Source organism: Diospyros lotus, chromosome 12, assembly GCF_014633365.1.
Source record: "Diospyros lotus cultivar Yz01 chromosome 12, ASM1463336v1, whole genome shotgun sequence".
Taxonomy (NCBI): domain Eukaryota; kingdom Viridiplantae; phylum Streptophyta; class Magnoliopsida; order Ericales; family Ebenaceae; genus Diospyros; species Diospyros lotus.
The window spans coordinates 9,052,866-9,063,827 of NC_068349.1; the positions used below are offsets into that span (position 1 = coordinate 9,052,866).

General features: G+C 33.2%; 1 protein-coding gene across 1 annotated transcript; it reads right to left on the reverse strand.

Annotated features, from left to right (window-relative positions):
- Positions 1 to 2,996: 2,996 nt before the first annotated feature.
- On the reverse strand, positions 2,997 to 9,481 carry LOC127786891 (uncharacterized). The gene is made up of 7 exons (XM_052314607.1): positions 9,165 to 9,481; positions 7,538 to 7,670; positions 5,495 to 5,580; positions 5,300 to 5,378; positions 5,097 to 5,206; positions 3,824 to 3,888; positions 2,997 to 3,507 (listed from the first exon to the last, which is right to left on the reverse strand). Exons 1-7 carry the CDS (start codon positions 9,306 to 9,308, stop codon positions 3,414 to 3,416), a joined length of 711 nt encoding a protein of 236 aa, XP_052170567.1. The 5' UTR covers positions 9,309 to 9,481; the 3' UTR covers positions 2,997 to 3,413.
- Positions 9,482 to 10,962: the final 1,481 nt, after the last annotated feature.

Consider the following 10,962-nt stretch of genomic DNA (forward strand, 5'->3'; position numbering starts at 1 on the left):
AATAACATTTATTATTAAAATTAATTTAAAGAGAAAAGAAAAGCAAGGTGGTGGGCAATTGGCAATATCCATAGGTCAACGACCAGTGACGGAATCAAAACTCTTGGGGGGCCCACCCGCGTAAAACGTGAGAGACGGACCTCGTTGAATTAATGTCTTTCTTTGTTCAAACTTTTTCCTCAAAAGACTTTTATTTTATTTTTTTCACTCTTAGGGGTAATACGGGTTTTTTTTCTTTACATTGTGATTGTGCTGCCCTTTGAACACATTAAAGCCAATATATTAAGATCCTTATTAAGAGTCCTAACAAATTATAGCCCTTCAACTTATATATATTGTAGAGGAAAATTACAACATTACAAATCATAAAAATAATTTAAAAAACCATGTAAATAATAAATGATTAGGCAACTCTTCTAACTTTAATTTAATAAGTTAGTAATAAACGAATATAAAAACAACTTTAGGAATTATCTCATTCTCATATCTATAAATAAGCTAAATTCACGAGACAGATCTAAGAAAGGGCGAAGGTTGGCACTAGCTATTGCCCGAGTCAGTCCACCTTCCCCAAATAAGCTAAATTCACAAGACAGATTTGAGGGAGGACTAAGGCTGGCACTAGCTATAGCCCGTGTCTTCCCCCTATCTTTAATTTGTCCTTAATAACATATGAAATAATTAATAAAATTAAATATTATTAATTAATTAAATTCACTGGTGCGTAAATAAAAATACTAACAAGTTTTGATCAATCCTCCCTCTGCATGATGATAAAAGAATATTCAATTTATTTATAATTAACAAGTGGTCAAGATCACCCTACTACAATGCAGGGTTCATGGTCTATGTGGTCAAAAGTAAAGAGAATTTTTGTATTTCAATAGTCCAATTCTAACTACTTGAAAATGTAAAGAGAATGAACACAAAAGAAATAATGGGATAAGTTTCAATTCATTTTCGAGGGCTACAAGGCATTTTGTCAGGGGAAATATGAATACAAAACAAATAAGATATATTAACATAAGATATAAGAGTTAAAAAAGAGATAGAGACATGATATAGAAAAATAATTAATGTACGAAAGTAATGTATAAGAGTCATGAATCATATTATAACATATGATGAATATATTCACACATATATTAAATAAAGTATGAGCATACTCACTCTCGTATAAATGTAATATACCAATAACTAATTAATGTTGCAATTATACAATATCCTAATATAATACTCTATATATCATGAAGTGGAAACTTTCCTAGATGGCAGGTTATGCAACCACATGGTCTCATTTCTCATATGTATATAGAACAAGATGACCAAAACAATATAACAATAATTTTAAGGAAAATATTATGAGAATACATAGCAGTATTTAGATGCCAAATGACATGTGACATATTGATTAGCACTATATTGAGAAGAAAATATTTATTAAAGAAAGAGGCGAATAATGATGTCATGTAAAAGTAATAATAAATGGTTTAGGTTTTTATTGAAAAAACAAAAAAAAAAAGAAAAAGAAAAAGTCAAAGTCAGGATGGACTAATAAATGAATTATGAATGAATAAGGTTCAGAATATTCAAAAAGGAAAAGAGGGAAATCAATCAAACTATGATTTTAGTGATCCAATGAGGTTTTCTACCTAACCCGCCATCAGTCACGCCTGCTTGGTTTAGTTTGGACTTGCCCGTGTTTCTTCTACTACCATTGACAATGACCCACACACACACACACACACACACATATATATATATATATGAGAATCAGTCTCGTCAACAAACTCTTGAAAAGTAAAAAATATTACCAAGTAAGTCTACCCAACCATTCACGCTGATTATGTCGGCCCAGATAACATTGTTCTTTACTGTTTTTTCCAAATAATACCTAAACAGGCCCTTGTGATTTCTTTGCTCTAATTTGAAATTTAAAAGATTTGTCTGTTTGCTTGCTCTTTTTTTTCTTTTTTTCTTTTTTTTTTGGGGGGGGGCATATTCTACAACAATTTGAAAGTCGTTTTCTTTTATCCTTCTCTCCAGGCAATTGAATTTTATATTCAATAAGATTTTAGTCCAGAAGCTCCTTAACCAAAACTTTTAGGTTGGGTGGCCAGGGCCTCACCTCACCTGTGACAACTGTATAAAATGTCCAAAGCTGTACAATGCTTTCATGGGAAACCACATTCGTACGTAATTCTCTAGTACCGACAAAATAAAATAAATGCCACCAAAATGATACTATTATTACATTTTTTGCAATTATGGGCCACCTCTACAGAAATATATTTTCCAGAGAAGTTTGAAGCCTAATAGCTACCACCGGGTCAATCCTGGTTTTCGTGTATCATAATTCTACTTGGATAAAGCACACGACAAAATGGAAAAGAATTAACAGTAATAAGATATGAATTAAAAGGAAAGGTAAAGACCTGGGTTACTTCATTAATCACAATTCTAAACAACCTACACAAGTAGGTTGTTTAGAATCAACAACCTAGCCCTCTTAATTAATCAGTCCCAAATCAACAACCTACACATTAAGGATCCCATAAAAACCTCTAGCCCTCTTAATCAAGCCTTTCGAAATTACCAAGAGAAGTGAGAGTTGCTTCAACCCTTCCAGCAGACACAACTGCTCTATCCATTTATCTATACTTTCTGGAGGGAATTTCCAAGAAAGTTGCCAACAAGAAGGGTATATGACCAAATCCAGTGCCTATAGCATACCAAGCCACATACTTCCAAGCAAAATACGGAGGCCTTTACTCTTGAAACCTGTTTACCAAAATTGGTCTGCATCCAATTTTAGGAAAGGCAGTAACTTTTCCAGATCACAAGCATTGAGTTCAATAGATTTTCCTTGCATGAAGTCCAGGTTTCAAACTATGATTTTCCTTGCGGTTTTTCAAATCAACTATTTTGGGTAAACTCATCCATACAACCACTTTTTGAGTAAAAGACACGAGGACCGTAGAAGATTTTTTTGTCACTTTCCAAAAGCAAGAATCCTGAAATTAAACACGCTATATACAGAGTTGCTTGTTTGCTATAATTTCTTGTACACCAAAGCATCCGAGTCAAGTTTTTCCTTTTCTTAAACAAGTTTTACTCAATGATAAAAGAAACAACCTCTAATTAGCTTAAAAAAAGAGAGAGAAACAACCCATGCTAGGGTCTGTTCTCCAGACTAACCCCTTTACAGATAGAACCTGTCATAGCTCAAAATTTTGGTGTTTCGCTTTGCACTTTCAAACAAGTCCTTTTTCATCACCTACCATGAGTACAAATGGGGACTTTGAGAGAACTTGAAGAGAAAATATCATTGCAAATACCTCCAAAAGGAAATTCTGTTCCATCTGTAGATACATCATATACACGTGGAGATGCCACGAGTAGCCCTAACAGTCTCAAAACTGGCCCGCTCTGATGTCTCTGTCAAGACGATCAGCATTAAGGGTCCCTGGGAGCTCTCGAAAATCCTCATTGAAGATGGAATATGCACTGCACACAGTCAGGATAAAGAAAAGGTAAGCTAATGCTCAATTATTCCCTATGATAATTGTTCAAGAAAAGAGCACTCTATTTGTATTGCAGATCATGGTCAAGTTATTTTTTTTTTCCCCTGTAAAAGAAATTGAGAAATCAACTGCACTCTATTTGTAATGCAGATCACAGACAAGTTATTTTCTTTTCCCTTGTAAAAGAAATTGAGAAATCAACTGCATTACCTGGATAACAAAATGAATGGGTGAATGCATTATTTTCATTGCAACTAGTATATTAAACATCTTTTATATCAGTCAATTGTTACACCTACCTCATTTCACCATGCTGCCGCTGTCCAAGATTAAGGAAAATGATAGCAAAGCCAGTAGCAAGTATCTGCAAATAACAGTGCCAAGCAAGAAGTGAGGCAATTATTCTGAGACTCCAAAAAGGTGATTTGGTAAAAACCTTAAAGGTAAGAAGTCAATGAGAAGGAGCTATTTCAGTTTCTACACATCAGCTGCTTGTCAGCATGTGTTTAATACTTAATCCTTTGAATTTGTAAAATCAAAGGGAATTTCAGGGAATGGCTGCCAAGTATTCCCTTGGCACTTCTACTTCAATGGATATTACATCTTTCAGGTATAGGTGTTCAGAGATGTGGTTAATAATAACAAAAAAAAAAGGGGAGTATGAAAAAAGATTGTTTAGTTGAAAATGGTAGGCCAGTACATAACATAAGCTCCTGACATTGCTGAGTTTGGGGAGGATATGACACAGGTAAGTTGACATCTTTATGTAAATATTTTTTATGTTTATCAAGTTTGCCTAACTCTCAAAAAGAAAATAGAGCTAGCCTACCTGAACTAGAGAGGATAAATATTAGAATTGAACCCACATGTGAATTAGTATACTGTCCTAATAGGTTAATACTTAACACAATGAATGGTATAAACTATAAAGCTTGTCTAGGATCTCATTATGAGATTTAGGTTGAACTATTAACTTATGCTGTATTTGAATTTATATTGATACAAAAATATAAGTCCTAGAATGCAGTTGCATTGTGTCAGAAAGCCCATTCTTAAGCAAGAAGTTCAAATGAAGAACTAGCATATTTTTTTGTTGCATATGCTACTTAATGTACATAAGGTTATTACATGTAACTTCCTACAATTAACATTACTCTTGATTATATAAGCACAGCCATCCTTTGAGAAGATAAAGTTCAAAAGGGAAACCATATATCCAACTTCACTTAAGCTGTAAAAAATGTTCTCTACTATTTTTCCAATGCCACATTTAACCCAAATCTGAAAACAGTTGTTGGATTTTAAGCAACAGCAAGCCTAAGGTCATTCTGTTGTTGGAGACGAGTTCTTAAACTACAGATTCATCTCTTAAGTAACAACACACTGTGAATTCAAGATCTTAATTAAAAGAAATTTGCCTACTTACAAAAGAAGGCAAAACAAGAGTTTCATGTAGAAAAGAGACTAAAAGTGGTACGATCTAATTGCAGATGGTGCAAGCACAAAACGAACAAACATGATTTACTATATCTTAGTAAGAATAAAAGAACCTAGAAAATGAAGTGAACTTACATATAAAGGTCCCAAACCCCATTGATGGGCAACAGGTGCCAATATAAACCATGTAACAATAATGGTCCATGCCTTCAGAGTCAGAGAGAAAATTGCCATCAGAAGCATATCTATATCAACAGAAGCATTGGTCAGACAAAACCTTTCATAAATGAGAATAAAAAAAGAAAAAGAAGTATGACCAGTATCAACCTTATGCTTACCAGGCAACTTCAATTTGTCACGTAAGAAGGAGAATAGCTTCCTCTTCCATGCACTACTTAACTGAGGAAGCTGAAACTTCTGGAATTAAGGAAAGCAGGAGAAAGAAAGAAATAGTTTAGTGTGCCTGGATAGCTAATTAGAACAAAATGCAAATTCAGCCAAGTGCAGCTATTTGCTCAGTTCTCAAATCTAACCAGATCATCTTCATCATCATCGTCGTCAAAACCATCTCGGATGTGTTTAACTGGTGGCTTTGGTTTGACAGCAACAACCAGAGAATCTAAAAGGTAAGAGAAGAACCAATTAAAGTCAACAAAAATGAAACCAAGAAAAATGCAAAAGGTCAAAGCCAAACACCAAAAAGACCTATCCCAAATTTTGGGATTCAAACTCAACTAGATAAGAAATATGATCATCACTAGAAGCAGAAATTAAACTTCGACAATATGAAGTGAACAATGAATTTGTGTCAGCCAAATGGTTTTTAATTGTACAATCACTAGTTGATCACTTCTTCAAGATGAGATATCGAAATATTACATTCTGCTGTAACCATTATTTAGAAAACTAGCTCGGGGTAAAGAACCAAAAAGCAGAGAGGCTCAAGTGTCATTGTTGAACTGGGATGTATTTTTATTAAATAAATATATATGTAATGGTGAAAACTACGATTAAAAATTCTTGAATTGAAAGGAACATCACTGATGTACAATAATTAAAAAAATAAATATATTATAATTAAAAGAAGTTTGTCTTGACTAGTGATGGTAGAGAAAGAAAAGGATCTTTTTGAATGGAATGAAACAGGCAACATTCCCAGATATTGACAACAGTGTTTTTTCCTCTCAAAATTTAAGGATTGGCTCAAGCAAGGAGCTGATAGCTACAGTACACTATGACCTCTATAGAGTAAGGATTGTCTTCTGTAACACTCCATCCAAATCTACACAAGTAGCCTTGCTGGTTGGTGTCAATTTCTTGTACCGAATATATGCCTTTGATCTCTTCCTCTTCTAAGTTGCAGTGTCTTACTCAAATTATCATGCACTCTGGAGAGTTTGTCCAGGGTGATGGGAATCCTGCAGCAATGCATTTGACAAATAGCTTGACTAGCTTTGTATTTCTTTACTATGTGATTGTATATTACGCAGGATGTTTTACATGATCACATTGTTCAATGAAATCTTCAAACTCCAATTAGAACTTTCCATACTTTTTAAAACACTATTCAAACATATTTTTTTGGATGACGATGAAGATCACAGGTCCACACCTGACGAGTTGGGTGGGCATGGTGGGGATAAGAGTTGTGGAGTTAATTGTATAATCTGGAGCAAGTTGTGTGCTCAATGTGTGCAGTCATTTTTCTGGAATATTGCTTGAAGTTGGGAATTTTTTCCTATCTTTGATAATTAGGTTGAAGTTGCCATCAGCCTGACTTATAACACTGTAACAGAGAGCTATGTTGGACCCTTTCAAAGTAAACATAATAGAAACCCTCTTGAAGATCACCAGTATGGAATAAGCAAGAAGTGCATCAGCTATGGCTTGAACCAACATATCTCTGAGTTTAAAGATCATCCCAAGTGCATTACCAATTCACTATGCCAGCCCAGGTGGGTTATTCAGGCAGATTCTTTTAAACTATAATAGGCACTGCATTAGGAAAACTAAGTTTAGGGCCTGTTCAGTTTTGGAAAACATTTTTCAGTTTTCAACTCCATTTTTTTAACTAAACAAACTCTTAAGATTTTGTTTTTAAAAAATAATAGAATTTATTTTCAGAAAATTTAGAAAACATCTTTTTTATGTTTTCCAATTCATTGTATAAAGTTGAAAAATTAGAAAATCAAGTTTTCTATTTTCTAATTGGATATTCAATCATTCAATAGAAAATTGGAGTTGAAAAATTAGGAAACATTTTCTACAACTGGACAGGCCCTTATGATATCCCCTTTCCAAGTTTGCTTAACCAGCGACAGGCCCTTATTATCCCCTTTCCAAGTTTGCTTAACCAGCTAACCTAGAACTGGTTATGCCAGGAAAATTCTTCACCTAATCAACATAGTATTAATGCATTGTCCTTGAAACTACAGTGAAATGATGTTCTAAGTGGTCCAATTCCACCTGGAAGTCACATGCTTAAACCACGAGCCAGCACATGGCCTTTCCTTATAAGATACAGAGAAGGGACTGTAGAATAGTAAATGATAAGGCTAATCAAATAAAGTCTATACCTCCATTATTGAGTTGTATGAATTCATCTAGAGCATTTTTCTTGTCATGCAACACATTCCCCCGAAAAATAAGCTTCAAATTCTCAATGGGTAATTGATCATTCCCAGCAATCAGCTTCCTCAAATCCTGCACCTGATTATCATAAAAACAATAGAAGTGTTCATGGCATTTTACTACAGGATCATTTTTATCACAAACCAAACTCAAGCTCGAATCGATTGCAAAAATTGGTTAAAAACAGAGCTACAACACGCCTACCCTAATTAGCTATATCACATTTTCTGCATAGGTCAGGCTGTTCAGACTAAGTTTCGCACAGGTGAGCTCTTGACTCTGGTTAATTCTAAAGCCCAAATTTGAGAGGCACTGTGGAAACACTTCACCAGCATCAGGAGTCTGGAGTGCAAGGACTTAGAGCAATTACACGGGTCAAAAATCAGGTACTTCTTGAAGAAAATCATTTGATTTTGAAAGTATATTACCATATTTATGTGCATGTGGCTTACTTCTTCAACAAATCTCTATTTGACCAACAAAAAGATCTCTTCCTTTCTCAGTTCAGGTGCATGTAGTGCAATCCATTTTCAAGACTGGAAACTCTTTTTTTTTTTTTTTTCTCTCTTTCTTTTTTTTTTTTTTTTTAAAGAACCAAACAAAAGACAGTAAATTCATATCCAAGGAATATGAAACTTCAGGCAAGTCCTCCAGATGACATCAAATTCAAGAAATACTAAACTTCCAGCAATTCCTCAAGTTTACATCATTGCCTAAAATAATTGACTACTCAACTCCACTAAGCAGATGTGTTTGGAAAGATGAGTCAAATAAGTGTTCCTGAACCAGTTTGGATAATGTTGATAAGGGTAATTGAAGTAATGAGAAATCAGTCTATTCCTAAATAGTTAATTGTTTTAGGAGAAAATATTTGTTCACTGCCTACTGAAAATCCTAGTCTTTACTATCAACAAGTACTTGATAACTATATCATTTTCTGGGAAGGAAACCATTACAAAGCAAAATGTTCTGCTGCAGGGCAGCTATAGTTTGCAAAATGTATGAACTATACCAAAATAACGATGCTGCGCCACTCAACTTAATTGACTTCAGTAAACAATGCATATGGGATACATGGGAGCGCCAATTTAACAAGAAAATATTGACAAAATAGAAGCAACTGTTATAAATTTTTTTTTTTATATGGCTAAGGTGATTGTTATTGGTAATTTTATCTGCCACTTGAGGTAATAAACGGAAAGTAGCCCAACCACTTTGGCTATGTAGTAAGTTGACATTCTTGATTAAATGATGAAAAATAGAAAATTCGTCAGAATCTATAATGCATCTGATAATGAATATTAGAATCATAGCATGCATGAAAAAAAGAGAACATCAATTGCTTTTTTATTGTCTAGAGTAGATTGTCACAAGATAGACAGACCATAAAGAAATACATCTAATACTTGCTCTTCTCTCTTAAGGGAAGGAAATTCAATTGTCTTGAAATTAGCAAAGAAATAGGAAAACCTAGCCAAGAGCATGAGTATTGGCGCGCTTCCGCGCACAAACATATATACTTGCATATATCTACAGAGAACGGGAGAGGGAGGGGGGGGGGGGAGAGCGTACTCTGACACGAGAGGGGACAGCGAGGCGAGAGGGAGGGGAAGGACCGATGATTTTCAGGGAGATTTGGACAATCGTCTCCTCCTCTTTCTTTCCATTACTACGGTCGTTACTGCAATAATCCCGATTGCTCTCGATCTCAGCCATGGAAATTACCAATCAATCAAAGATTCAGGTCTTCGGCCTTAGGCTTTCTGATCTTTTAGCGCAGATTCTTCAAAAGAACTTCGAATCGCGTCGTCTTCTCTCTGGACGCCAAGGGTTTGTCTGTTCAATCGATATCCAACGTGGAAGTCCAAACGGTTACAGCACGTAATCAGCCCCGGTCATTGTAGTTTCCATTTGGGTCGAAACTGAAAGGGCCGGTGGAAAGAATTTGGGCCCATGGGCTTTACCGGGCCGAGTTTAAACATTATTGGAATTACACAAAATGCATTTAAACTATCACCTAAATCTCACCCAATTTATATAATATTACACTTAGCTTCCTCACTTTCTCCGAAATACTCAATTTGTCCTTTTTTAGCATTTTGTTAAGGAATTTAACTATTTAAATTGAAATGCACTAATATAAAAACTAGAATGATTAAAATCACATTTATCATTATATATTTATGTTCATATTAATCATACAAAAAGGATTTTTGAAATGCTTATGATAATTATTTATATGAATATGTTAACGAGCATTTTTCTTAATCTATATATATATTGTAATAAAATAGTCGTCAAATTTTTTTTTCGCCCATTTTCATTTTCTATTTCGATATTTTATTATATTTTATTTATTTTTTTGCTACCTAAAATAAAATTTTTATAGATCATTAATTAATTCTAGGTATGTGGAAAACGTGTAGTTCTTAGAACCTATAAATGGTTTTTTCATGATTGAATAGTGTTTGAAAAATGTATAAGCATGTTGGTGTATGAAAAAACAAGATTTAATCTATATTATTAATTTTTAAATATTAATATAAAATTTTAATTAAAATAAATTACATAAAAATGAGATTTTTTTTTTAAATCGGGAGAAATCTTGAAATATCAGGTAATACTGCCAAATACCGACTATTAAGTAATTTTTTTAAAAAAATAAATTTATTTTTTATTTTATTTCCCATAATGTACCTCTCATTTTCTCTCAATAAAACCATCATTCAAAACTCTAAAACCCTTAATTAGTTTTAGAACCATGCAAAAAAAAGTACAAATTTTATATGTTTATGTTATTACTTAATTTTGAAAAATAATTAGTTTGTAGGTTATGTTGAATTAGTTTTTTAGGTAAAATTGAATTATTTTAAATAAATTATTTAAGTTATTTTGACAAAATTAATATTTTGTATAGGCTATTTATATTTATCATATGTTGTCATATTTCTTTTGAAAATTTTATTATATTTAATATTTTTATTATTTATATTACTATTTTATTATATATTGTCATATTATTTATTATTTTGTATAAGTTATTTATATTTATCATATGCTAAATTAGTTATTAGTTTATGAAAAATGTGTAGTTCTTGAAACCTGTAGATATAATTTATGATTATGAGGTTGTCAATTTTAAATAAATTCAATATACATATGAACTTTCGTGCATCGCACGAGGGATGAACTAATATACTTCCATAACAACTAATGATATACAAATAGAAAGTGCTAATATATTGCCTAAGACGCTGGTTAGTAAAGGGGTGAGACTTGCAGCTAGGCTCACTTTTGCCCTATCACAATTGCTCGTGTCAGACAACTGTTATATTGTTTGACATGAACAATATAATAATTCTTTATAAAT